Genomic DNA, 25,957 nt, shown 5'->3' with positions numbered 1-25,957 from the left:
TACAGCCGCTGCAGAGTGCGAAGTGTCTTCGCCAACGCCGGGTTGGGAATCTCGGCGGTGAGCGCCATGGCTCGCGCCGCACTGCGTCGCCACCACGAGAGAGACCGGCGGCAGAGGCGCTGGAGCGCCTTAACGCGCCAGACTCCAGGTTCCCTGTAGACTGCGACTTGCTGCCTCTCTCGTTCTCCCTGCGTCTCAGGAGGGGCTTGGCTGGCGTCCCATTCTTCCGCCTCTCGCGCCCGTCGAGCGTCAACGTCCGCCTCTAGTGCTGCCCGCTGCGCTCGCTCGTTCTGCCGCCGCCACCACCGGCTCTGCACAACGGCGGCAGCCTGTCCCTCTCGCAGGGCGCGGTCCTGCTGCCGCTCGTGGAGACGCTTCCGGAGGGCGAGCCTGCATAGCCCTTGAAGGTGCGTTGCCAGGAGCCGCTTCAGTAGGGCAAGCTGCAGCGCCGATGCTAGTAGGAGTCGGCACAGAACGCTGTGTGGTGGGCTTACAGCAGGATAAGTGTGGGCTGTGAGAAAGCATTCGCGCAATGTTGTCGACGCTTCACGAAGCAGCCGCATAAGCTCCCGAGCTGCAATCATCTCCTGAATTGCTTTCTGCGCAAAGGCCTCTTGAGATTGCCTCGCTCGACTCGACCAGCGCCGTCGACAAAACTGCAGCAGCCTTCGCACACTAGATGCATGCATATGGCGTCTTGCAGACTGCAAGGCCCAGAGCTTGCGTCGGGAAAACGCTCTCTTCCAGCGTACAGCGATGAGCTGCGTGGCTCGCAACCGGGCGGCGCGCAATCGTGACTGAACCGTTCTCACGTGATGCTGAATCAATCGCACGCAGCGCTCCGCCTCCAGCTCCCGCCGTCGCAACTGCACGACACGAAAATGCGCCTGGATCAATCGCACGCTCTGCTCTAGGCACGCTTGCCTGGCTGGCGCGCGAGTATAGACAGGCTCATCGATTTGCGGCTGGCGTTGCCGAGATGCTGCCGAGATGTTGCCGAGATGCTGCCGTGTGCGTCCATCTGTGCTTCCCTCACGCCTCGGCGCTAGAGCGTTGGCAACAGCTGTCTTGATCTCATAGACACTGGGTGAAGGATTGCTGTCCACCACTGCTGCGATGGCAAGGGCGGCCTCCTCAGCCCTCCTCTGCTTTGCGTCTCTCAAGGCCGCTCGCTCCTCAGCGGCAGCAGTTCGGGCTACCTCAAGCTGGAGGTAGGTCACAACCTCCGGGTCCTCATCGCTGCTTTCGCTTTCGCTCGCGAACATACCACGCGCCGGGAGGTGTCCGGCCTGCGCCGCTGCCCTCTCGACATCACCGAAACGACGACATATACACATCACCGAAACGAAGAGGCGGCGGTCGTTACAAAGTGCTACCCACAAAGCACGGCGGAGGCATGCCGGCTGAACCTCCTGGCAGCGTCAGCGCGGCTCGCTTAGGAAGGTGGGCGTGAGATACTGCCTCCCGGGTTCCTCTCTGGGATGGTTTGAACGAGCATTGCGATCGTGCTGCGCTGATGCCGCTAACCCCTTGCCCGCGCCCCTGCGAGCAGGGAGGAGCTCAAGTGGCTGCAGAGTCTGGATCTGTCCTACTCGGTCAAGAACGTGCGACGCGACTTTGCCAACGGGTTCCTGATTGCAGAGATCTTCTCTCGTTACTATGTCCACGACGTCGAGATGCACTCGTATGACAATGGCCAGTCCCTCCAGCGGAAGCTTGACAACTGGGCGCTGCTGAGCAAATTCTTCGCGAAGAAGGGAATCAAGCTCGACCGAGGCGTGATAAACGACGTGGTGCACAGTAAGTCGTGTGAGGCGCCTGCGCAGCTCATCTCTGCGATCTATACACTGCTGACAGGCCGGCAACCAAAGCGGCGGGAGATTGCGACAGTGGACCCTGCGTCGATCCCATCCTACGCCCGCCCGAACGAAACGAGCCTGCTGAGGTCTAACATCACTCTATCCGAGGAGCAGACCTTGCTGCAAGACCGCGACACGCACGCCAGCAAGGCCGGTGCGATCCTGGAAGAGCACCATGCGGCCACGCGCACTCAGCTGCAGGAGGCGGCGCTTGCCAGCAAGCTCGCGACGAGCTACAGGGCCGTCGCCTCACAGCGAGTGATGCGCGGCACGCATAAGCCCATGACGCAAGAAACGGCAGCGCCGATCCCAGTGACCTTTCAAGATGTCAAGGTCCGGCCGGTTGAACGCAACATTGCCCAGCTGCGCGCTAACCGAGACTCACCAACAAGCACGCGCGCCCGGGGGCTCGATCGCCAAGAGGCTGCTGGTCAGACTTCCGTCGCGCCGACACCATCAAGCGGCGATGAGAGGGAGCTTCTCACGCAGCCGCACGTGCGCGGCGTGCTCACGATTCTATCCGAGCATGTGACTGCCGTGGCACCGCATCTCAATCTGACCGACCGCCTCGCTGCTGACCCGTTTAACGACTTCCTCAAGCGCCTGCCGACACTCGAGAGCGCAGCCGCAGCTTCCGCACTCAGCGCGGCTGGAGCTGATGCGAACAGTCTCGCCGCGGCGTGCGCTGCTTCGCCGCACGAAGCTTGGGCCCTCTTCCACCTGCTTGTGTCGGCTATTGCGTCGGCAGAACACCCTGCGGCTGCGGCAGCTGCGGCTGACACGCTAGCCGCGACTGGACGGGCTCTCCTCAGCCGTGACGCGACGACAGCGGGTCAACTCCTTGCAGATTTTGGCTTCCCTGTCCTGGTACCGCTCCTGAAGGCAGCACCGCACCACGCAACCCTGCTGCTGGAGGTTGTTTACGCCTTCACCGCACCAACCGACGACGGCCACATTGGCACGCTCAAGCTGCTGCACGACGCGTTGTGCGACCAGCAAGCGTTCCTCTTCTGCCTTGCCAAGCTCGTCCGACTCGAGAAAAGCTTTTCGGACGAGCTGCTGGACCTCTACGTCTACTACGCCGTCATCGCGCTCTCGATGCCCTCTGCACGCGTCCGAGCGTCAGCGCTCTCGATGCTCCCGGTGTTGTGCGGCAGCTCTCACGCCCTCGTCCTCGACATGCTGCCCCGGCTCCAGGTCCTGGTGGAGGACTCGTGGTGGGAAGTACGCGCCCAGCTCGCACGCGTTGCCGCCGCGCTACTCTCTGGGGGAGATTGCGGCCCGCTCACCGCGTCCGTGACGGGCGTCCTCTGCAGCTCGCTCGATTGCCGGTCCCCAGCCGCCCAGGCTACTGCCCTCTCCGTGGCCTCCCCTCTGCTCGCCGACCTCCCCAGCCTGACGACACCTTGCGTCACGGCCCTAGTGGCGCTTCCTCCCCAGCAGCGTGCACTTCTGCTGGGCCAGAAGTGCGATACGATGCCGCTTCCGGTCGGCTTTGAGGATGTCTCGCCGTTGCCCGCTGGCTCCTACCTCCCCATCGCAGTCGAGCTGATTGCGTCGGCCAAGGCGTCGGCACTTGACCGCCTCGGCCGCAGCCAAGTCGAGGTGCTCGCTGCACTCTGTTCCGGCCCCTTCGACGCGAACGACGAGGATGCGTGGCGCACGTGGCTAGCCGAGGCCAAAGACTACTGTTGCGCTGCGCTCTGCGACGAGAAGTTGTGCGAGCTCATGGCCACCGCCCTACTGCCGCTCTTCACCTTCCTCGGGGAGGGCTCTTTGCCCAGCTTCCCCACGCTGCTCTCTTCACTGCGGATCCTCTTCCCCGAGGGCGCCGCCGCCTGTCAAGAGGCGATGGTCGAATTTCTCGATCGCTTGTTTGACAGTGGGGCGCCGTTTGCCGCGGCGATTGCTTCTCTGGTGGGCGGCCTCGACCGCGATCTCGTGAAAACCTCAGCGCTGTCCCGCTTGGTCGAGCGAGTCGAGCGAGAGACCTCCAAGTGACACGCCGGGGGCGGGGTGCCTGACCTCTTCGTCGATCTCTCGCCCGCGCGCGGGGGGCGCGCTCGCACGCACGGACGTGATCGTGCCACGCGCGCTAGTGATATGCATGTGCATACACAAAAATAATAAATAAACGGACTATTCGGATACTAGAGACGGGTGTTGAAGGATACTAGAGACGGGTGTTGAAAAGCCGGATGCAAATAGTGAGCTCGCACAGTGAGACTGTGAGAGGGGGTGCAATCGATGGAATAGATATTTTATCGTCAATTATCGGGCGGCATGATTACACGTATCGGAGAGAAACGGTCCGCTTTATGTTTTGTGTGTGTGTGTGGGGGGGGGTCATGGCTCATGGGGGAGGCGTCATATCCCTGTGACGGAGAGCAGAGAGGCGTGCAGGGCGTGCAGGTGGCAGCGGTGGGTGGGGGCGGCCGCGGGGACGACTCCATGCTTCCGTTTCATGTTTATACTCGAGCAAACAGCAAAAAGACGCACGACGCACGTACTACCACCCGCGGCCGTGCGTCTGCGTCTCCGTCTGGTGTCAACCGTCACACGGCGAGCAACCACGCCAGGCTCACACGTGAAGCTGACGCATAACGCCTCAAGATGACGGGGCGCGCGAACGAATGTCGACAAGGCCGTCTAGAGCTCGAACCCACCGGGCGGGACGCCGGAGTCCGCGGCGGCTGTCGCCGGGGCTGCAATCACCGCGACCGGCGGCGCGTCGGGCGGAGGGCCTGCCGCCGCAAGGGCCTCCTCGAGCGCCACTCGCTTCTGCTCCGCCTCCTCCATGTCCGCAATGCGGCCCTCGAGCACGCGCACGCGCTCCTGCGAGTCCGCGCGCAGCGCGCCCAGCTCCTCGCTCAGCTGCTCCACCCGCAACTCCGCCTCCTGCAGCTGCGCAAGCTCGCGCCTCCGCTGCGCTCGCAGCGAGCCGGCCGCAGAGCGCTCCGCGGAGAGGTCCGCGCGGAGGCTGGCCAGCTCGCTGGCCTGCTCCGACCGGGCGCGCACCGCCGCGCCGAGCAGCTCTCGCAACCGCGCAACCTTGGTGTCCGAGTCCACCATCGTCGCGTCCGCACGAGCGAGCACCGGCGCCGCGTCGGCCGCGGCAGAGTCCGCCGCGTGGGCGGGCGCGGCGCCCACCAGCTGCTGCTGCTGGCCCACCAGCATCTCCACCTGAGCGAGGGCGCGTGGGAGGTCAGGACACTGCGCGCTCAAGCGCCGCCGGCGCAGTGGCCCGAGCGGCTGCCCGTTGCTGCGCGTCGCCGAGGAGTGAGGTCTGGACCGCGAGCTGGCGGCGCGCTAGCGCAAGACTGTTCTCCAGCAGCCGGAACGATTGGCCAGCCTCCTCGTCCCTGGGCTCGCTCACCTCGCTCACCTCGCTGGACGCCCTCGCCAAAGTCATGGTACAACCTCGCTGGACGCCCTCGCCCTGGTGTGAAAGAATTCTACCGAAGCTCTCTCGCGGCACGCTGGCACGACAAGGGCGCGGACTGGCGCGGACTGGCACACACACCGGCTCACCACCGGAGCCGCCTAAGCGACTCCGTGTGTGAAAGAATTTTCTTTCTTTTCGCTTCGGCAAGACAAAAGTCAAAAGATCATCGCAAACGCTGTCAGCAGTCCTCCTCCGGGAATGTACGTAAGAGCTACATACACTGAAAGATGTACCTAAGAGCTACTACACTCGATACACTGAAAGCGAGAAAGCGGATGCAAAACAAGAACACAACGTACGCTCTGTCTCTCTCGCATTACAAGGCACAAGGGACACTCTGTCATGTCATGTCGGGGAGGACAAGAGAGATCCACCGAGCATGGGCAGCCTCAGAACCCGAACCCGAGCCGGCTCCCTTCAGCGACACGCACACGGGATGGCACAGGCACGACTCGGCAACCGCGAGCCGCTCACTCCCCCAGTCCCATTCCAGCATCTTCCCCGCCTCCTCCACCGGGCGGATCCGCTCCCGCGCCGCCTCTCGCTCGCACCACCTCGCGGTCGCGATCACTCATGCACGTTTCGAAGGAGCACACCGGGGCCACTCTCGGAGCGCAAAGTAAGTCCTCCTGGTCGGCGTCAGGTCCCGCACCACGCGCCACTCGCGCCGGCGGGTTCACCAACGGCCGGGGCGTGTCCCGCACCGACCGGGCGCGCCTCCACTGAAGAAAAACTAGCCGGGGCAGTCGGAGAAGGGGCAACTCCGTGCACTGACGGTCGGCCGTCAGAAATCACGCCTCCGTGGCTCGGGTTACACCAATCCTCGCTACCAACGCGCCAAATCGAGAACCTCGAGAAGAAAAACTCGCCGCGAGCTTTGGTCCGCGCTCGGCCACCAAGTCGGATACAAGTCGATGACAATGTGCGCGGCAGGAGAAACCCAACAGCATGACAATGTGCGCGGCAGGACAAACCAAACATGAGACGGTTACACAAGGACGGTCAGGCTACGGTCAGGAAGTAGGTTTGAGTTCACACTCTCCAACAGTTGCCCGTAGTTAGCGCCCGTCCGCGCTCGGCCACCAACACAAATGGCTGCTTCAAGTCTCGGCGACATCATGGGCGGCACGCCGGGCCAGCTGCCGACGCTAGGCGAGTTCGAGCCCCTCGAGCGCGTCCTCCTCACGGCTAACGGCAACCTGCAACGGCTCGTATCGTCTTATCACAACACGAGCGTGAGCGTCCGGGTCGTCTACTCGCGCGAGGTGGCGACGGGCGAGTTCGAGCGCAAGGTGACACTCCTCTGCGGCGGCACCGAGTTTGCCGAGGCAACCTCCCGGCTGCACATCACCCGCGCTGACTGCATCTCGGCCATCGCCGACGGCGGAGTCGCCATCGGCCAGCTCTTCCGCCACCTCAACATCCTGCCAACCTTCGAGCTGACCGCTGCGGGCCGCGACGCTGGCGGGGAGCAAATCTGGCGCGACTACCTGCTCAGTGGCGAGGGCGTCGTCTGCGAGATACACGAGCGAATCCGGAGCGACGTCCTCGGCGCGCTCGTGTCGCCCTCACCCTCGGCGCCGTGCGACAGCGCAGACGACGCGGGCGACACAAACGACGCGGGCGGGCCGGCCGCCGACGCGGCTGGCGACGTGCTCGCGCCGTCGGACGGGCCCGGAGGCGGCCGCGTCTCCGCCAAGCGGCCGCGGGTCGCGCCCTCCTTCGGCGACATCATGTCTCCGCACATGACTGGCGTCACACTGCCCAACGGCTTCTCGCCGCTGCAGCGGCTGCTGCTGACCGCAAACGGGAACGTGGAGCGGATCGTCTCCTCCTTCTACTACGAGCCGCTCACGGTGCTCGTCAACCTCAACCACAAGCGCTCACCCTGCGTCTACGACCGGCAGGCCTCCGCCGCAGCAGCAGCCGCTCCGCCCTCTCTGCACACACGCACGCGCACACACGCAGAGCCACGCAGCGCCCCTGCGCACCGCGCCGGCGGCGAGCGCGGCCTGCCCTGGCCGCAGGTGACGATGCTCGTGCGCGGCGAGCCATTCCTCCACGCAAAGTCGACCATCTACCTCACCGACCCGGCCTGGGAAGAGATGGTCGAGCGGCGAGGCACGCCCCTCGGCGCCGTCTTCCGAGTCATGGGCGCGCGCGCCGCCAACATCCCCGCCCACCGCGCCCGACCCGCCCGCCCGAGGCTCGTGCGTCGGCCCTCGCCCGCAGGGGTGCTCCCCACCTTCCACCTCCGCTCCGTCGGCCGCGGCCGCGACTCGTCCGGCAGCGGCTTCTTTTGGCGCGTCTACACGCTCGCCTCGCAAGGCATGACGTGCGAGATCACAGAGACGTTCGCCGACGACACGTTCGAGAAGCGGAGCCGCGGCTCCGCGCTCGACGCCTCCCTCGCGTCGACCGACGGGCACGGGATACCGGTCTGAACGTGTGTGCTGTGTGTGCTGTGTGTACACGAGCGAGGACCGAGCGAGGTGTGATTCACATGTTGAGTGTGGGGGGGGTTCAGACTTTAGGGGTGACCTGATGTGGAGATGTGGCAGCTGTATATGCGTCGATTGCAATTTATGGGGACGCGGTAAAAAACGGTTTTCCTAATCGCACAGGCCCCCTCCCCCCCCCCCCGCCATAGTCTGAGGGTATCCTAAAAGTTCGGCCGATTTGGGTCAAAACGCTAAAAGCACGGCGCGCCGTAGATTGGGGCAAAACGACAAAAGTGGGCCCGCCCGGGGGAAAACGGTAAAAGTCGCGCGCCGCAGGCGCGCGAAAATTTTGGACATTCTACTCTCCGGCGCGGCGCCCGCGGCGCAATCCAAATGTTTGGACACACACCGGCGGGCGCTTTCGAGGCGAGCGGCAGCATTTTTCTAGCCATAGTGTGCGGGAACTACTTTGCCGTTTGCGGGACGACAGCTAGTACTTACTACACGACCCGGGGCGCGCAGCGCCGAAGAAAATTTTGAAAAATGCTAACAGTTGCGAGTTGGGCGCTCCGAGACGACCAAGTTGGTAAAAGTCGCACTCTCCCCTGACCCGATCAAAAGCGTAAAAGCACCCGAGGCTCCAGAAACCTAACCCTCAGACTATGCCCCCCGCGCATCCGCATGCGCCCCGACGACCCTCGTGCCTCGACCCTGCGAGCAGACGTGGCATGCAGACGAGTCGAGCCGCGAGAGACGTGAGATAGCGCACGCGCACACTCGCCCGGACGGCAGAACGAACGGCGGCACTCTCTCCATCTCCCTCAGAGCGCTGCTTCCTGCAGGCCGGGCGCTCGGCACACGGCAGGACGGCAGTGTGGCCACGATCTGACAGAATTATATGCAGGCGCGCATTACTCTCTCGAGCGACTCGAGTCGCCCTCGCTCTCCCCCCCCGCGCGGAAATGTATGGGCTTGATCTCGAGGTAAGCCCCATCTGCAAGCCGCACGAGATAGCAGCCTGTGGCCTCATTCACGCTCACCACCGTGACCGCGTCGGGGTTGAGAGAGTCCGTCTGCAGGCCAACGAGCGAACCTCGCGTACCCGGTGCGACTGTGCGGCTGTAGATCCGGTGCGAGCTGCTGATGCTGCGCAAGCCCAACGGCCTGTCACTGCGGAGCACATTCCTGCCCATCAGCTTCACTTTGCGGCTCAGGTCGTCGCGCGCCCTACTGCCGGCGCAGAGAATGTAGCTGATGCCGACGCAGATGAGAGTGACGCCCAGGCCTAAAGCGCTCAGCGCCGCCAGCAGGCGGACGTCAAGAGCCTTCAGCTGAGCCTTCACTTGCAGTGCGTACTCCTCGATCAGCTCTGACATCCACCGTCGTCTCGCCCCTTTCGATTCCCCCGAGTTCAGACGCCTTGTGGCAGACGTCTTGTGTGAATTACCCAAGAGCGGTGGCAGGTATTTCCCTATTTCTTCTCAATCCCCCGCAATCTTCTACCCCTACGACTCGGAACGCGACTGTGACAGGACCGGCGGTCCTTCAGCCACCCGAGAGCAGAGAGCAGCTGAGTCTCCGAGGTTCTCGAGGGGGATATCCTTTGGCCGCGTTGGGTAGCAAGGATTGGTGTGACGCGCTGAGTGCTCTCCTTCAGGCAGTCGTGGCATCCTATGGGTCGTCCAGAGTATCGACCTCTGGCTGTCAGCCAGCCCCACTCAGAGAGAGAGAGATTTTTAGCAATCCACTCAGCGGGCCAACTCGCTGGTCTCTCCGCAAAGGCCTCCCGACCGCGTCGAACTCATCGACGCGGGGTCTCTCGCCTCGGCTATGGGACCGGCCCCATCTTCGGCTGAGGGCTGACAAGCTGTCCAAGCCCAAATCACTGTGAGCGTCGTGATTTCTTGTTGGGTTCAAAATTCTCTCTCTCTCAACACAAACAACAAACAACGGTATTGTCAAAACCTCTCTCTCACAACACCGCTCGCAACAGCTCTCGCCCGCTCACCTCATGATGTGTGTGAGTGTTAGAGTTGTTTGGTATTGCTGAAAATCTCTCTCTCCGTTTCTGCTAGATAGATTTGTTGTTGTCCGCCTGTGGCGACCGACGGGTGAAATTCTCAAAAAGGTGCAGCCTTCTAGCCGACATCGACGAAAGTCCCTCTCTAGCCCCGCGGCGAGCGGCCCCGCCGGAGGCGAAGTAAATTTCGCCATCTAGCGCTCAATACACATATTTGTGCATAAATCAACACCCTCCAACTGGTCGCCATCTCTACAACACGCACCTCCTTTCTTGTACGTGTACTCGAGTAGAACGTAGAGAGAAAAGCGACAGCGCCGGTATATGACTTCGTCGTTCGTGAACAAACAAAGGTGGCTTACCCCAATGAACACTCCAGTGCTCAAGTGCTCAAGGTGGCTTAGTGGGGAATCGGCTTTCCCATAAGCCTAACAGCGTGCATGGAGGCAATCGCCGCGTGCGGCGATTGAGCGCCTACCTCTCTCTCCGGCTGCGCGCCGGGCGGTGCGGCCTCTGAGTCGGCGTCTGGCGCGCGCGATAAGGTTTTTGCTCGCCTTACCTGGGACCCCGTGTTGCGTGTCTGACTGTCACTGTGCTGTCGTGCGATTTCGGGCCGGGGTTGTGCTCGGCCGTCCGTGAGGCCCTAGCTCGCCGACGGCGAGAGAGATGCCACGAGGGGTCGCGGTGGCGTCCATCGCCAGGCTCCCTAGCTCAACCGACGACCCTCGTGCCTCGGGATCGACGGCCGATCGTCATGAACAGCGTGATTTCGGGCCTGGGGTTGTGCTTTTGTGTGAACTATCGCGCGCCGCCGTCTGTGGCGACGCGCAGAACATCAACAACGCTGTGCTCGCAACATGCGTGTCGCGCACTCATTCATGACCGGCTCAATGTCCCACCCCCTCGCCCCTGCGCGCGGGCCTTCTAGGCCTGCGGGTAGTCTCCCCCCATCCCCAGGGCCTCCAGGGCTCGCACCTTAACCTCTCACAGACCAGCGCGCAGCGCCATAGGAGGTATTTTCCGCTCAACAACAAGGTCTGTGAAGGCTTGGTCTACCATGGCAATGCCGCTGAGACTGGTGAGTACCTGTACGACCCGAACTACACGCCGACGCGGGACATCGAGCAAGTGGTCCACACGCTAAGCGCAATGTTCAAACCGACCTCTGTCGAGCCTGAGCTCAGGCAGGGGCTGTAAGGTAGTGAAAGACCTTCCCTGGGTCTGTCTCTCACACCCTCACTGTCGTCGCATGCGACGTTCTTGTTTCTTATCACCCTACTGTACTGTGAACCACAAGACGTATTTTCTTCTCATAACAAGGCTGTGAACAGCGCGTGGGAAATCCGCGACAAAAAACTGTGAGACTCAAGTGAAATGGTGGGCACGATCGCCTTCTCGCGTCGCGGTTCGCAGGAGACCTTTGCCGACCAGCTCATTGGCCTGCAGGGCCTCCTCTCCAAGATCGAGGCGCTGCACGGCGACCTGCAGCGGCGCGAGCGTGAGACGCCGAGGCAAACGCGGCAGCCCGCGCTTCAGGTCATCACACTGACTGGCGGAGAGAGGCGGCCGTGCTTTGACCTTTCCGACGAGCGGGCCCCGCTCCTCACCTTCGCCGACAGCCACCTTCGGCACGAGTTCTTCGCGAGCGTCTGCGAGTTGCGAGTTGCCGGATCGGAGACCGCAGCCCAAGACGGAGCAGATATGCCCACCCCACAAGTCGATCTCGTGAACGCCACGGCCCACGTCCGGAGCTGCCTCCTCCAAGCGTACACCCATATGCTGGCGACCCAGCGACGCGCGCGTGTCTCCGATGCAGCAGACTGCCTTCGTGGCAAACCCGCAGCACACACAACCCACAGGCACCGCTGAGCGAGGGAGCTTCCGCTGCAGCGGGGGGGCGGCATCATGAGGCGGGCGTATCGCTGCTGCCTCGAACTGCATTTCTGCCACTTGTCTTGGCGACTCCGCCCGGCTGTGTCTCCTCTCCACTCCTCCGAGCGAGCAGTTCGAGTTCGGGTGGTCGTGGTGGGTTCGGCTCTGGGACGGCTGCCCTCCTTGCTTATGTTGTAGCCTTGTACAACTCAAGACGTCGCTCGGGCCCCCTCAAGAATACACGCGGCGCTCGCAGTGGGATAGCCACGGGCTCTTTGCGCGGGACACGTGCGGCGCCACACCAGATACACCGATCACGGTTTGCCCGAGTGCCGGAGCTGCGCCTGCGGCCCGCGCGCCCGAAACCCCATGTGACACACGGAGTTTTTTCGTCTCTGCTGTCTCACTTCTCTCCCTTGTCGCCATCTCGCGCGCGTGGTGCTCCAAGTGCCGTCCGCTCCATCGCAAAGTCCTCTCCCAGTCGCTCCCAAAGTATACTTCGCGCCATTCCCCGTCTCACAGCAGCCGAAAGCCGTGCGTGCCGTCGCGATAAATGAGAAACTCTGCGATGAGCTCATCGAGGCATCTCACCAGCTGCAGCATGGAGCATTCGGAGGAACGAGAGGCGCAGTGCGCGTGAATCGCAGCGGTGTCGGCACGCCCGCAGAGCCGCAGCAAATTGATTATCAGGCTGCGAAGGCTCAGCGCTCCCGACGGGCCAGCGTTGGGTGGAGGTTGAGGATCGGAGGGCGGGGGCGGAGCCGGGCGAGATGGAGCGTTGGGCGGCGGAGCCGGACGAAAGGGAGCACTGGGCTGCGGCTCCGGTCGATGCGGACGTGGAGCCTCGGCAACCAGTGGAGCGGGCTGTGAGGCCTGCCGAGGCGAAGCAGCAGGCTGCTCCTCGGGCTGAGACCCGCCGCCTCGACTCTCGGCGGGTAGAGCGGCGCCAGAGACAAGCGCGTCAACCTCCATGGCATCCACCTCCTCCGCTGTGGCTTCGCCCTGGCTGGTCTCGGACGAGGGCGCCAGGAGCGCAGGGGGCGGGGCTGCGGCGAAGGCGCGAGGAGCAGGCGGGTTATCCAGCGCTCGGAGGCGCGAGGCCTCCGCCGCGCACTCCGCCTGGATGAGCTTCTTCTCGACGTCCCACCGGCGCTCCACGCCAGCCCTGCGCTCGTTGTGCGCCTTGCGTCGAGCCGTGGTGGAGCGGGCGAGCTCTTCGAGCGCCTCCTCCTGACTGGCGAGATCAGCGCACTCGCGCTGGACCGCTTGAACCTCTTCCCACAGGGCCGCCGCCTCTGCCTTCTCCTCGGCGGCGCGGAGTCGCAGCGCTGTCAGCTCCGAATTGGCCGCCATGAAGGCGGCCTGCGCACTGTGCTTGTGAGCTTCAGCCTGGGCCGCGACCGCCGCCCCGCTCCGCACCGCCTGCTCAATCGCGCCGATCTCGTGGTCCAGCACTACCAGCTGCTGGTGCTGGCCCTCGATCTCAGCCTGCACCTCGTTGAAGAGCGTCGCGATGTCGGCGGGTGCCATATACACACAAATACATAAATGTGTATCTTGATCGGCGGCGAGACTGAGCGCCGTTCCCGTTGCACGAGTACAGGCAGCGCGTCTTTCTCTTGCGCCACTAGAGTGAGGCCCTTGAAGGGCGCGCCGCCTCCAATGGGGGCGGGGTTGAATGGGCTAGCGCTGGCGTGGCGCTGACATGAGCACGGAATTGCTGATGTGGGTGGACGAACAAAAAGTAGGCTTAATTCGTCCACGCAAGCCAAGAAGGAGAATCTTGTTGGTTAATAAAAATCTCTCTCTCTCGCAAGCCTCTGTTCGCTTTCTTTCTTGTAAAATTCTTTCTTGCTTGGGGAGTGGTTGGGGTGGCCTCAGGCATCCCCAAGGGAGTCGCAGCGGTGCCCCATAAGCAGCTTAGCGATTGTCGAACCTCGAAGTGCGTTCGTTTTTGAAGAAAGGCACGCGGTACTATCGAGCCACCGGTGTCGGGTCACCGGGAAACGAAAATTTGACACTGGAGGGGTGAGCGCATAGCATTATTGTGGCAATCATAGGGAAAGCTTGACCCCAGAAGCATCAAGAAGCGGATACTCCAGCTCGACTGTGCTGGCAAACTGCCTCCTCACGCCGGCTGCCAGCAGCCGTCGTGGCCCGTGGCGTGCACCAGAGAGAGAGAGAGGTCGAGTCTGTGCCACTGTCAGCCGACCCGCCAGTTCGCAGTTGGTCGTGTTCACGGCGCGCTCGTGTTCCCCATTGCCTGTGGGGCTGGGCAACTATAATCCTGGCGACGAGTCTAGAGCTCTGGGAGAACTGACCAAGAGGGCCTGGGGAGGGATGTGGGAGGGCTATGTACTCGCGGGCTACGTGCGCGCGGCGTCGGGGCCACGCTAGGCCAGCTAGCAAGGTTTGGGCGCCCCCGCCCCCCGACGAGACGCGACCGCCGACCGCCCCCGCGAAGCGGCGTGTGTACCTGAGCTGTACACTCTACGTGTCGGAATCGATCTCGATCTCGTCTCAGTCGCACACTCGTGTGCGTCGAGAGAACGAGAGAGCGTGCTCGAGAGGGACAGGGAGCATGACAGGGAGATCCCACGCACACCGCACACGAGCCGCTAATAAGAAGAAGGAACCGCGTGAGAGCGCCACCGCTGGGATCGGCTGATGATAGCATGCACCGGTATGTTTAGAAATAAAGAAGACAGTGCGTGGCAGTCCCTCGCGCGTCGGGTCGCCGACACACCCGGAGCCAGCTCTCTTCCGGTTCCGCAGGTCGCGTGGCTCTGCGATCTATACGGCTCCGGGGCGCGTGCTACCAACCACCCCCCTCGCCCGCCTCGCGGGTGTCGTCGGGTATCAAGAAATCGGGCATCTCGACCGCGTCAGCCGGTGGCTTGAGCCGCCCGCACCGCAGCGCCTCCCGCGTCTCCTTCCTGCAAAGGGGGGGGGAGGGGGGCGAATCGAAGGCCGCGACCTGACTGTGCGCGCGTGCTCACGGGGGGAGGGCTCCGATCGGCGCGCTGCCGGCGCGGCTTGATCGCTCGCGGGCCGCACCCCCCTCCCTCTCCTCTCGGCTTCGCTCACAGCCATGACGAGAGCACTGCGAGAGCGGCTCGCTCCTCGGCGCCGCTCGCGCCCGACGAGGCGGCGAGCAGCGACTCGACCGAAAGCAAGTAGTCGGTCGCGAGGAAGCGGAGCAGCTTCTCCGTCTGCCGAGGGTACCTCCGCGCGAGCATGTGCGCGCTCGGCTTCAGGAACGCGAGCAGCAGCGTCGGCGTGATGCGCTGCGCCTGGTGGTGGAGCAAACCCCCCGAACGTCGAGGACAGGAGTCGAAGAGACCGCTTTGGGCACAGAGGCCATCTCGAATGTGCTACAGAGCGTGCACTCGGCTCTTGCTCGCTGCGCCTTTTGGTTGGCGAGCCGCGCGAGCCAGCGCCACGCCTGCGGGAAAGTTCCGAGAGACTTCATCCAAAGCGGGGCGCCTGCCGCAAGCGCCGAGCGAACGCCGCGCCTCGGCGGCGCCGGCCGGGTTGGCGTGCGGCTCCATCCGCATCTGCTCGGTCCGCTCGTCGTAGATCGGCACCGCCTCGGCCTGCAGCAGCGCCGCCCACAGCGTCAGGTACCCAGCCATCCGGTTGTAGTACTGCTCCTTGGGCTCGAAGCCGCGCGCGCGCCGCTGGTAGCCCATCGCCTGCGGAGCGCGCCTCGGACAAGTCACGGACAAGTCGCGGACATGTCATGGCGCTGGTCGCGCCTCGCCTCGCGCCACGCGTCGTCGGTTGCGCCCGCGGGCCGCCGCACGTAGTGCGGCGTCACGTAGCAGCACGCGGCGCAAAAGTGCGCCCGCAAGTGCTGCGTCAGCGCCGGGCACCGCGCGCCGACCGACGTGGCGAGCATGGCGAGCGGGTACGCCATCGCGGGCGCCTTCTCGACGACGGCGGAGCCCTGGGCGAGCAGCTTGGCGGCGAAGGCGGAGCAGCCCGCTGCGAGGGCCGCCTCGCCGCCCCTTGCCTGCAGCGCATTGAGCGCGCCCACCACCGCCTCTGCCTTCTCCCACACCACGTACCGCACGCGCGACGTCTGGCCGACCAGCAGCGCCACGTGCCTGCAGGGTGAGGGCGAGGGTGAGGGCGAGGGCGAGGGTGAGGGAGAGGGTGAGGGAGAGGGTGAGGGCGAGGGTGAGGGCGAGGGAGAGGGTGAGGGAGAGGGTGAGGGCGAGGGCGAGGGCGAGGGAGAGGGTGAGGGTGAGGGAGAGGGAGAGGGCGAGGGAGAGGGAGAGGGAGAGGGAGAGGGAGAGGGAGAGGGAGAGGGCGAGGGCGAGGGCGAGGGAGAGGGAGAGGGAGAGAGGAGAGGGAGAGGGAGAGGGAGAGGGAGAGGGAGAGGGAGAGGGAGAGGGTGAGTGGCCAGCCCAGCAAGTGCCCCCCCACAAGGCCTGCAGGCGGCGCCGAGCTCGCCTCGCGGCTTCGCGGCCTCGTACTCGCGCACGAAGGCGCAGCTCTGCTCCCACTCCGCCGCCAGCTGCGCCACGGAGGTCTGCGGCGGCGGCGCCTGCGGCGGCGCCGGCTGCTGCTGCTGCTGCTGCTGCGTCGGCGGTTGCTGCGGCGTCGGCGGTTGCTGCTGCGGCGGCGCAGGCGCAGGAGTCGAAGGCGCGACCACAGGTGGCGGCGACGGGACGGGCGGCGGTGGGGCGATGTCCGCGCCGCCCTCCTTCTTCTCCGTGGCCGCCTTCTCCTCCGCCTCCTTCCGCTCCGCCTCCGCAGCCGCAGCTTCGTCAGCCTCTGCCTTCGCCTTCGCCGCCGCCTGCGCCGCCTCCGCCGCCTGCGCCGCCGCGCGCATCTCCGCCGCCGCCTTCGATTCGGCAGCCCGTCGCTGTTCCGTCTCCCGCTCTCGCAGCACCTGGGGCGAGGGCCACGACCGAGCGCGCCGCGTGAGCACCTGCCCCCCCACCCACCTCTCCGCCCCCGCAAGCCTCTCCTACCTCAGGTTGGAGGCGGGCGGTGCCGACTACACCGGTGTCTTTTCTAGCGCCGCGCCTTCACGGCGGCGAGCTCGGCGGCGAGCTGCTCGACGGCGTCGGCTGCCGCGGCCTCGGCCCGCGCCCCGGCCGCCGCAACCTCCTCCTGCAGCCGGCGCCGGAGCGCGCCAGGGTCGGCGTCGGCCGCTGCCTGCGATGCTGCCGCCTCTCCCGCAGCGCGCAGCTCGCGCCGCCGCGCTGCTGCGACCTCCCGCTCGAGGGGCTCGACCGGCGTGTCGTGCAGCCTCGGAGGCGCGATGCCGACGAGGCCAGCGGCGAGGCTGAGAGAGGTGAGCCGCGCCGGGAGGATCTCGATGACGTCTGAGAGAGGCGACGCACCCATGACGTCGATGGGCTCCTCCTTTGCGATCGTGACGAAGCCCTCAGAGACGCACAGGTCGTTTGCGCTCAGGGAGACGCGCATGTTCCGAGCTCCGTCGCAGGCGTCGCGCGCCCCCCGGGGATGGAAGCGGCTGTACCTGCGAGCGGGAGGCGCAGGCGGTGTATGCGGCCGGGCGTGTCTTTTCTTTTTATCTTGGTACTCGGACGCTGCGCGACTCCCGAGACGAGAGAACGCAAGGGCGGCACAAAAAAATAAGAAATTTGATCGTCGACGGACGAGTCGAGGAAACACTCGAAAACACGCCCAGCGGTGAAGACTCTGGCGTCGCCCTCGGAGCGGGCGCGCTGCCGTTCTGGCTCCTGGGCATCTCGCTGGGCCAGCGTCGGTGGCCCGCGCCGCATTCCCCGGTCGCGCATGTTCCCAGAGCTCCTCCTCCCCGCTCAACTCCCTCTCCGTCCGCCGGCGCGCTCGCGTGCGGGCGATCACTGGCCGCCTGGCGTCAACGCAGTGCCGGCGAGGGTGGGGCGGAGGCGCCTGAACCGCCTTCGCAACGAGGCTCACATCGGGGCTCCTTTTGCCGACGCGCCCGAGCTGACGTTGCGCGGTCCTCCCGACGGGCCGCCCCCCGAAAACGATGAGCTTCCGTGGTTCCAGCGCGGCACGTCCTTTACGGCGCTCGCTGCGCGTCTCGAGCGGCTCGGGATTGACCTGTCCCTGGACGAGGACTCGCGGGCTCCGGTGCTAGAGGACGACTGGGTGGTGGTGGACGAGGATGCTGCTCCCGCCACCGCCTGCGCCACGCTGCCTTAAAACAAAGCCGCTTCTTCCTAGCACACCTAGAACAAGTCGGAGACTCATTTCAGTGTGCACGATGTGTGTCTGTGAACATTAAAAAGGCGATCACCTTAGTCTCTCGCGCCCCCCGGCGCGCAGGCCCAGGCGCACCCCCCCCGGCCGCGGCCCCCCCCCCCAGCGCCCCACAACACGAACAGACAACACACACGAATTTTTTTCACATCGTTTTGAACGATATGAAAACGATATTTGACCCTCACCCCCACCGGCGACCGGGACTAACCGTCGTACGAGAGTTCGCGCGCCCCCGGCGCCCACCAGCATAAATTAAATGCAAAAAAGCGCTTCGGCGGTAGTGATCTAATCACCCGAATACCACGTTCGGATCGCTCCTCATCGCAAACCCTGTCAGCAGTTCACCTACGGGTATGTTCGTAAGAGCTAACATACACTGAAAAATGGAGCTAGGCTAAAGGGTGTGGATGCTGGGTGGGTGCATGAAATCCGGGGACGCGACCCACTTCGCCACAGACGATCCCGCGCCTCGCCGCGAAGACAAGCGGCGCGTGCCACTGTCTTTGTCCGGAGTGAGTACTCCAACGCGCTCGTCGGTGACGGTGTCCCCGGATTTCGCCGCGCTCGGCGAACCTCGACAGCGCCTTCGGTGGCATGCAGCTCTTTGCGACAGAAGCCTGGAGAGCAGCTCCTCGGCTGCTCACACACTCTGCACAGTTGACACAGCCTGCTGTGCGGCTGCCACAGCTGTGACAGCGATGGGCTCGCCCTCACTGGCCCTCAGTCACTTGTGCTGCGGCTTGTGTGAGCGACACTGCTCGGCGACTGCCGGCACACTGTGAGACCATGGGTGTGAGGTCAAACCACGCTACCAGCGCTTGGTCACATCGGCCCCGAGGTCAGATCCATCTACTCTGTTGATGACAAGACTTGTCTACCGGCTGGAGCCGAGCAGGAGGGCCCGGCGCACAACCCCCTGGTCAACTCGACCCTCCACACCCCGTAGGGTTGCGCAGCACCGCAGCTATGAACAGGAGCGAGTTCGCGCTGCGCTAGGCTCAGACGGCGAGTTCGCGCTGCGCTAGGCTCAGTACGGCGAGTTCGCGCTCTGCGGCCTGCACCGCTAGGCCTAGGAACAAGTTAGGAATGAGGAGACGCTATTGTTGGCTGAAATCCTCAACGTTGTTCAAGTGTTCACCCCAGCCCATGCTGTTACTGTTTGTTACTGTTGTTACTGTTGTTCAGAAAGTCCGGGTAAAACCCGCAAATACCTGGGATTTTCCGGGTATTTTCGGGTATTACCCGCACTGGACACTCTAGAGATCGTCGTGGGTCACTGCCAGGCCTTCCTTACTGTTGTTCAGTCGGCTAACGTTAGCTACTGTTGTCGGGGAGCCCCACTGTTGTTCTGTTGTTACTGTTAACACTAGCAACACTGTTCAGCTCCTAACGTTAGGCAACCCAAAGGCTCTCTCTTGCGGAGAATTTATCTCTCGGCTGCGTTGGCTCGCCAAAGTATTGCGGTCTTTGTTCTCGATGGCGCTGTCCGCTGACTGGGGCGGGCGTGGGTGTGCGTGTTTTGTAGAGAAGCAAAAACGCACGTCGTCCGGGTTCTGTCGTGTGTCGAGCGTGCGGACGGAGGCGAGGCTGAGCCTGTGGCGAGAGCTATTAGATAGAGCAGTGTGCGAGAGTTACACACGACACGACAGGGACACAGACACAGACACAGACACAGACACACACTGCGCTCCCGACCCCTCCAGCTCCCGTGCGGAGAGGGAGACGCGAGCCCGACGGAGTCCGGTGGTGGGGGCCCACGCAGCCAGCCCCTGCGTTGCAGAGGCGTTGGTGCTGAGCCGCCGCCGCCGCTCGCTCTCGAAAAGCGTCGCGCTGCTGCCCGTTCCCGGAGGTGGCCAGGGCCTCGCCTGAAAGGGGGCGGGGCGGGGCAGGGGGGAGAAGTGAGGACGTCACCGAGCGGGTGGGGCTGCCGGGAAGGTGGTGGGCGGGGCGTGGATGCACCTTAAATGCGAGCGAGTAGCGGGAAGACCGTCGATACTCCGGCGGAAGAGTGCTCCCCCGCCGCCCCCTGGGTCACCCCGAGTGACCTCGCAGCCCACGCCGTGAGGCGCTGCTGTCAGGGGAATGTTGGGGGCGCGCAAAGCCGCTCGGAAGAGACGGCCAGGAGCCAAGGAGCGGCCGGAGCGCGGCGAAAGACCGAGGGGGGAAGTGGCCGCCGCATGCAGCCTCCACGGAGGCTGCATGCGGCGGCCGCATCCTGGCGCTGCGCGCGACCGGCCCCTCTCGGTGTGCTCTGCGGAACGGCCTCGCTCGAACGCGCTCCTGCCGGGGTGGGGCGGTCACGGGACCGGCTGAAATTGCGGCCGCAGCTGCTTGGGGGGGTGAGGATGGCCGGGCATGAACGGCTCTTCTTCGCTTCTGTATCTGAGGTGCCCGCATCCCGACGCAGCAGCGATTTCGGCAGTTGTATTTTCGCGGCCTTCGCCGAGCAGCAGGAGGCGATAGCCGAAGGGGACCGCCGCAATTTATTTTTACTCGCACACTCCCGCCCGCGCCGAGCCAAAGGAGCTCCGCGGAGCCGCCAGGCGCCCGCCCCGGCGGCTCACTCGCTCCGCTCGTTCACCGCCGGGGCGGGCGCCTGGCGGCGCCGCTGCGCAAAAAGTCACCTTTCTCTAGATGGTCCCGCCATGCCGGCGGCCTGCTGCTGGTCCGCCCGGTGGATCGCGACGGTGAGCAGTTCGAGCCTACGTCGCACACGAGGGCCGCGTCGGTGAGAACGCGCAGCGCAGATGCGGGCGGCCGCGCCGCGTGGGCGGGCGAGGCCGCGCGCCATCGCTGCGTCTCGTCGTCCGTCTCTGCGCGGATGTACCATGACTTTGGCGCGAGCGCCGCCCGCTCTGGCGCCTCTGTGGGCTGGGCGAGGACGGCACGCGGCAGCAGCATCAGCGCGGAGCGCCTCGCCGGCCCCGGCTCCACCGTCTCTCGCACCGTGTAGCCCGACATCGACAGCATGACCTGAGGCGGCCGGGAGGCGGGGGGCGGTCGGGAGGCGGTCGGGGCTGGCGGAGGGAGCGAGGCGGCACCTTGGGCGGCGCTTGCAGCGTGTGGTCGTCGTCGGTGTTGTACCAAGCGAGGGCCGTGTCCCGCAGCACGAACCACCTCCGGTCGCGCAGCGGGCCAGACGGCGAGAGGTACGGCTGCGCCTTTCGGGGCGGGCCGCCGGCGCCCTGCTGCTCTGCCGCCGCGAGGAGGTCGCGGCCGCTCGGCTCGGAGGCGAGGGCGGCGCGGAGGTGGTCCATGGCGTTGAGGCGCTCCTGTGTGGGACGCGGCGTGGACGTACCTCGTGGGGTGGGACATATCTCGCGGGCTCGCGTCGTGGACGCGTCGTGACATGCATGTTGTGCAGAGAAAGTCGTCTGTGCTGTGTCCGTGGCGGCGGGGCGCTCCTTGGCACGCAGAGGGCCGTCGTGTGACTTGGACTTGAAGACCCAGCCCTGGTACCGCGCTGGCGCCGCCGCGGCCCTCGCGCGCGCCTCCCCGTCCGCCCACCTCCCCTCGGGCGCCGCCCTCGACGAGTTTGAGCCGCGGCTGCGCGACTTTTGGGCGTCGGCGGCGCGCCCGGCGTCGGCCGGGAGCTGGAAGTGGGCGGAGCGGCCGTCCCGGTCGACGAGGCGGCGCCAGCGGCGCGGGGCGAGCTTGGCGCAGCAGGGCGGGCGGAGGAGGCGCGCAGCGGAGTTGAGGCACTGCAGGACGGTGTCGTCGCCTTCAAAGGTGGTCGACTCTTTGAACTCGGCGGAGGTGTCGCGGAGGGTGTGCACGGCGTGGAGCGAGACGGTGACGAAGATGACGGTGGCGATGGTCGAGTTCGAGCCCGTGCAGTTCATCCATACCATTGACAGCGCGCTGATGAGCAGCATGACGAGCGAGAGCAGGTAGTACGACCGCACCTCGTTGATCCGCCGCTCGAGGATCTCGTCGGCGGTCTTGACGTCGCCAGCCGAGGTGCCGGTGAGCGCGGTCATCTGCGAGAGCATGATCAGATTCGAAGAGATAAAGATGACCCACAGCGAAAAGCAGAGCGTCGCGGCCGTCGACGCGACAAAGATTGTGTCGAGGAGCGTTTTGGTGACGTGCTCGTCGTCAATGGTCTCGAGCGATTCGCCGCCCAGCGAGGCGACCGCCGAGCCGGCCACCAGCATCGCCTGCGTGTTGAGCTGGTTGAGCCAGTCGACGCGCGCAAGGATCTGCCGGTGCCGCAGCTCAAGGAGGTCGCGCTTCTGGTTGGCGACCCACATCTGCTGCTCCGCCTCGAGCATGCCCACGTCGTGCGCCGAGTGCCGCCCGCCGCGACCCGCGGCGTCCATGCCGGCAGCGGGCGTGGCGATTTGCTTCAGAGCGTTCGAGAGCGTCCCCACCTCGGTCCGAGCAAGCGCGAAAGGATCCGGCTCCAAGCTGGCGAGGTACTCCCGTTTGGGTTTTTGTCTGGCCGAGTCAACCCGAGCCTTGGCGAGCCTTGGCGAGCAGAGCTGCTCGGTGTGAATCACAGGCCAGCGCACAGCGCCATAGGAGGTATTTTCTTCTCAATAACAAGGCTGTGAAGGGTAGTCTCACCCCATCCCCAGGGCCTCCAGGGCTCGCACCTCAACCTCTCACAGACCAGCGCATAGCGCCATAGGAGGTATTTTTCTTGTCAATAACAAGGCTGTGAATCGCGGCGAGATGCCCTCCAAGTCGGAGCTGCGCGAGCACATGCTATCGAGGTGTCGTGAGTTTCGGTCCCGTAAATTCGTGGCGCCCGCGGCGAGCCGAGCCAGGCCACGGCGCTCGGCCTGTTGAGAGAAGACCTTCCCGGACGGCAGTGACCATCAATCGTCGACGGCAACCTCGAGAACTGCGCCTCCAAAGTCGCCCAGATTCGCCTCTCGCGGCGCGCTGAGTTAGTATCGCCGGTGCGCCAGCTGGCTCTGCTCCACAGCAGGGCATGCCTGACTGGCTCCTGCTAGCCGTGCGTCCTGGTGGCATCCATTGCCAGCTCAGGTAGCCTCAGGAGGTCGCCTCGCGTCGTGCCAAGCCGACCGGCAGGCGATGCCCACTCACTGCTAGGCTAATCTCGGGCCTTCAAGCGGCGGTGTGGTGCCGTGAAGGGCACCGGGACCAAAACTACGACCATTAGTACCGTGCGGGGGCAGTGCATTAATTCTGTCAAAAATCGAAAGGAGTTCCCTTGGACGTATTGGGCTAGGATCATGCGTCCGGGAGGCCCCCCTTGGGACAACCAAGCATGTTAGAAGCCTGAGCGGGGCTAAGCACACACACGGGCAGACTGCGAGAGTATCAGCATGCCTGACTGTGATGGCCATGCTTGGCACACGACGCAACCCCCACTACCTCTAGACAGGCTTGTGAGAGTTTATAGAGCGCGATGGGGATGGATGGAGGGTGGGAGAACCTCCGCGCCGCACTGGCGCCTGCGCGCCGGGCGGGGCGCGCGCCTGCGCCCCCGCCCTGTGACGCGGCCCCGCCGAAGAACGGCGAGAACAATGGACGGGGACGTCCAATATGCGGATTACCATTGGACCACCGCCGTAGTAAATCCGATTGCGATTGGACGCCCGTTGAGGATGAGGGAGGTCACACTCCCTCGACTGATCTGAACTCTGCTTCCCCATTCCCACAGTCACCGGTGCTCAACACTTGGGTGTCAAGCTGCAGTGCCGCAACGACCCACAGTGCTGGTACCACTCTGTTCACGTTCACAGGTGTCGTATCAGGTCCAAGGAATCCTAACTCCGATACCCGTGCCACTGACGGTCGGCCGTCGAAACCACGCCTGCGTGGATCGCGTCACACCAATCCTCGCTACCCAACGCGGCCAACCTCGAGAGCCTCGAGCCGCAACCCACACTGTACCTAGCTAGGTAGGAATCCTTATGCGCGTTAGCGACGCCGTCAGCGACCTCAGCAGCCTTGCCTATCAGCTTTGGCCGCCACTCCTGCCATACAGGTTCGATAGGAGCCTCCTCCCACCGGCGACCGGCAGCCGCGGTGAGCCGAGCATCGACGTGCTCACCTACAATGTTGAGTTCTCTGGCGCGGCTGGCGCGGCCGCGGACCGTGTCATCGACGCCATAACGCAGGCCTCGGCCGACATAGTGCTGCTGCAGGAGACCAACCCGGCGTGGGAGCGGCGGCTCGCGTCGCTCGAGTACCGGCACGTGCATTACCACCACCCGACCAGGCAGCTCGCCGGCGGGTGTGCCGTCCTGAGCCGCTTCCCGCTCGCTGAGTGCCGCGCGATATCCTTTGGAGACGTCGCCGGTTCCGTCTTCCCCGCACTCGCCTGCGCCGTCGACACGCCAGCGGGGGTGCTCCGCGTGGTCAACGTGCACCTCCGCCCGCCGCTCGAGCTAAGCGGAGGCGCCCTCCTCAGCAGCGCGAGAACGACCGCCTCTGTCCGCCTCGGGGAGGCGCGCTCCCTGATGCGAGCTTGCCCCGACGCCGACCTCGTCGCCGGCGATTTCAACGAGGCGGACGGGTCGGCCGCCCTCGCCACCCTTGCGGCGGCAGGGTTTGGCGACGCGCTGGCGGAGTGGGTGCCGCGGCGAAAGGAGACGCACCTCTGGCCTCTCGCAAGAGGCCTCACTCTGCGCAAGCGGCTCGACCACGTCGCCTACCGGACCGCACGGCTAGCGTGCGTGGGCTGCGGCGTCCTCTCCGGATTCGAGGAAGGCGCCTCGGACCACCAGCCCGTGCTGGCGAGGCTCGTGGGCAGGTGAGCGCGGACCCGCGGAGACTCCGCAGAGAGGCGGTAGCTGGGCCTGCGCCCGCCGCCCGCGCGCGATTCGTGACATTGTAATATGTCTCGTCGAGACGGTACCTCTTACTCGTCTATCCGTACTCTAGTTCTCGAGAGTGGAGGAGAGACGAGACCCGACCCCGAGCGCCGAGGACTATATCACGCTTTCACGCTATATTAAATACACTATATTGGTATCAGTAACCTGCCTCCGGCGGGGCCCCCCGCTACATTTACCCCCCCCCCCCTATTTACTTAGTAAATACGGTATGCCACGGTCACGCGCACACGCGACCTCCCACGCACCACCTGTGAAGATCTCGAATAGCTGCCTCCTCGCGGTGACGCTCCCTGCGACGATTGCTATCGGCTTGGGACTCTCCCGCCGCGGGAGGCAGATCATACCCCACCGCCGTACTAAGGCCGTCCGCCTCCTGCGAGTTGCCGCACGCCAAGCAACAATCAAAGTCGCACGCATCGCATCGGCAATTTCGCGGTAGTAGTGGAGAGCAATAGCCGTTTGGCGCTCTAGCCCCCCACGCACTCTACAGGCGGCGCGCAGCGCCGCGAGGCTGGCCGGCGCGAAGCGCCGGCCGGCAATTTCGCGGTAGTAGTGGAGAGCAATAGCCGTTTGGCGCTCTAGCCCCCCACGCACTCTACAGGCGGCGCGCAGCGCCGCGAGGCTGGCCGGCGCGAAGCGCCGGCCGGCAATTTCGCGGTAGTAGTGGAGAGCAATAGCCGTTTGGCGCTCTAGCCCCCCACGCACTCTACAGGCGGCGCGCAGCGCCGCGAGGCTGGCCGGCGCGAAGCGCCGGCCGGCAATTTCGCGGTAGTAGTGGAGAGCAATAGCCGTTTGGCGCTCGCTCCGCCTAAAGTTTCCGGCTCTGGCGGGGCCCCTACCCCGCTCAGGCCTCCAACTTTGGCTGCGCTTCGCTCATTAATCACTTTCCACTTTCCCCTGCTTTTTCTTATCTGATTTAATTCTTCCTATCTTTTGTTCACCCAATGACGTATAGTATGCTAATGACGTGTAGTATGTCGCACCGCTCGCGCCTCTCGCGGCTCCGCGTAGGGTCGCGCTGTTGGCAGGCTGTTGGTGGTCGAAGGCGCTGATATCATTGAGCGCGCACATACCTCAAGATACGATACATAGAGGCAACGGCCACCGATTAATCCGATTTAATTGCTTATGGAGCGCGCTGTCCGCTGACGTCGCTCCCTCGCGCGAGAGTGACGAAGTCGCAGTGTCGCGGTGACGGTGTCACCCACTGTCACGGTGCCGATCGGACACATCGGTGTAACACTTTTCACACACGTCAACGACCCCGCCGGGCG

General features: G+C 64.7%; 7 protein-coding genes across 7 annotated transcripts; 4 read left to right on the top strand and 3 right to left on the bottom strand.

Moving 5' to 3' along the window:
• Positions 1 to 1,562: 1,562 nt before the first annotated feature.
• On the top strand, positions 1,563 to 1,775 carry EMIHUDRAFT_67154 (hypothetical protein; the record flags this gene model as incomplete). The annotated part of the gene is made up of 1 exon (XM_005764792.1): positions 1,563 to 1,775. A coding segment is annotated over one exon (213 nt), but the record flags the coding sequence as incomplete, so codon positions are not given.
• Positions 1,776 to 4,308: 2,533 nt separating this feature from the next.
• Positions 4,309 to 5,282, bottom strand: EMIHUDRAFT_452212 (hypothetical protein; the record flags this gene model as incomplete). Its single annotated transcript, XM_005764791.1, has 2 exons — positions 4,309 to 5,042; positions 5,116 to 5,282. Coding segments are annotated over 2 exons (742 nt in total), but the record flags the coding sequence as incomplete, so codon positions are not given.
• Positions 5,283 to 6,973: 1,691 nt separating this feature from the next.
• Positions 6,974 to 7,908, top strand: EMIHUDRAFT_422141 (hypothetical protein). The gene is made up of 3 exons (XM_005764790.1): positions 6,974 to 7,211; positions 7,332 to 7,458; positions 7,537 to 7,908. The coding sequence occupies exons 1-3, from the start codon at positions 7,038 to 7,040 to the stop codon at positions 7,746 to 7,748; spliced, it is 513 nt and encodes a 170-aa protein (XP_005764847.1). The 5' UTR covers positions 6,974 to 7,037; the 3' UTR covers positions 7,749 to 7,908.
• Positions 7,909 to 14,307: 6,399 nt separating this feature from the next.
• EMIHUDRAFT_437363 (hypothetical protein) lies at positions 14,308 to 15,545 on the bottom strand. Its single transcript, XM_005764789.1, has 5 exons — positions 15,401 to 15,545; positions 15,153 to 15,332; positions 15,047 to 15,082; positions 14,725 to 14,930; positions 14,308 to 14,573 (listed from the first exon to the last, which is right to left on the bottom strand). The coding sequence occupies exons 1-5, from the start codon at positions 15,536 to 15,538 to the stop codon at positions 14,453 to 14,455; spliced, it is 681 nt and encodes a 226-aa protein (XP_005764846.1). The 5' UTR covers positions 15,539 to 15,545; the 3' UTR covers positions 14,308 to 14,452.
• Positions 15,546 to 17,412: 1,867 nt separating this feature from the next.
• Positions 17,413 to 17,808, top strand: EMIHUDRAFT_213664 (hypothetical protein; the record flags this gene model as incomplete). The annotated part of the gene is made up of 1 exon (XM_005764788.1): positions 17,413 to 17,808. The coding sequence occupies one exon, from the start codon at positions 17,413 to 17,415 to the stop codon at positions 17,806 to 17,808; it is 396 nt and encodes a 131-aa protein (XP_005764845.1).
• A 2,549-nt stretch (positions 17,809 to 20,357) lies between these two features.
• Positions 20,358 to 22,499, bottom strand: EMIHUDRAFT_213663 (hypothetical protein; the record flags this gene model as incomplete). Its single annotated transcript, XM_005764787.1, has 6 exons — positions 20,358 to 20,394; positions 20,493 to 20,570; positions 20,696 to 20,841; positions 20,910 to 20,985; positions 21,301 to 22,338; positions 22,480 to 22,499. The coding sequence occupies 6 exons, from the start codon at positions 22,497 to 22,499 to the stop codon at positions 20,358 to 20,360; spliced, it is 1,395 nt and encodes a 464-aa protein (XP_005764844.1).
• A 1,111-nt stretch (positions 22,500 to 23,610) lies between these two features.
• EMIHUDRAFT_437360 (hypothetical protein) lies at positions 23,611 to 24,824 on the top strand. The gene has a single exon (XM_005764786.1). The coding sequence runs from the start codon at positions 23,757 to 23,759 to the stop codon at positions 24,600 to 24,602; it is 846 nt and encodes a 281-aa protein (XP_005764843.1). The 5' UTR covers positions 23,611 to 23,756; the 3' UTR covers positions 24,603 to 24,824.
• The last annotated feature ends 1,133 nt before the right edge of the window (positions 24,825 to 25,957 follow it).

This window comes from Emiliania huxleyi (genome assembly GCF_000372725.1).
Source record: "Emiliania huxleyi CCMP1516 unplaced genomic scaffold EMIHUscaffold_58, whole genome shotgun sequence".
Classification (NCBI taxonomy): domain Eukaryota; phylum Haptophyta; order Isochrysidales; family Noelaerhabdaceae; genus Emiliania; species Emiliania huxleyi.
Note: the sequence above shows the minus strand (reverse complement) of the source record. Positions and strands in the feature narration are given on the sequence as shown.

Coding starts and splice junctions, on each gene's coding strand:
- EMIHUDRAFT_437363 (XM_005764789.1), bottom strand. CDS start 15,538: ATGCTCGCCACGTCGGTCGGCGCGCGGTGCCCGGCGCTGACGCAGCAC. Junction 15,333..15,400: donor CCGACGACGCGTGGCGCGAG/GCGAGGCGCGAC, acceptor CGCGCTCCGCAG/GCGATGGGCTACCAGCGGCG. Junction 15,083..15,152: donor ACCCGGCCGGCGCCGCCGAG/GCGCGGCGTTCG, acceptor ACTTTCCCGCAG/GCGTGGCGCTGGCTCGCGCG.
- EMIHUDRAFT_437360 (XM_005764786.1), top strand. CDS start 23,757: ATGCGCGTTAGCGACGCCGTCAGCGACCTCAGCAGCCTTGCCTATCAG.
- EMIHUDRAFT_422141 (XM_005764790.1), top strand. CDS start 7,038: ATGTCTCCGCACATGACTGGCGTCACACTGCCCAACGGCTTCTCGCCG. Junction 7,212..7,331: donor CCTGCGTCTACGACCGGCAG/GCCTCCGCCGCA, acceptor CCCTGGCCGCAG/GTGACGATGCTCGTGCGCGG. Junction 7,459..7,536: donor CGCCGTCTTCCGAGTCATGG/GCGCGCGCGCCG, acceptor CCTCGCCCGCAG/GGGTGCTCCCCACCTTCCAC.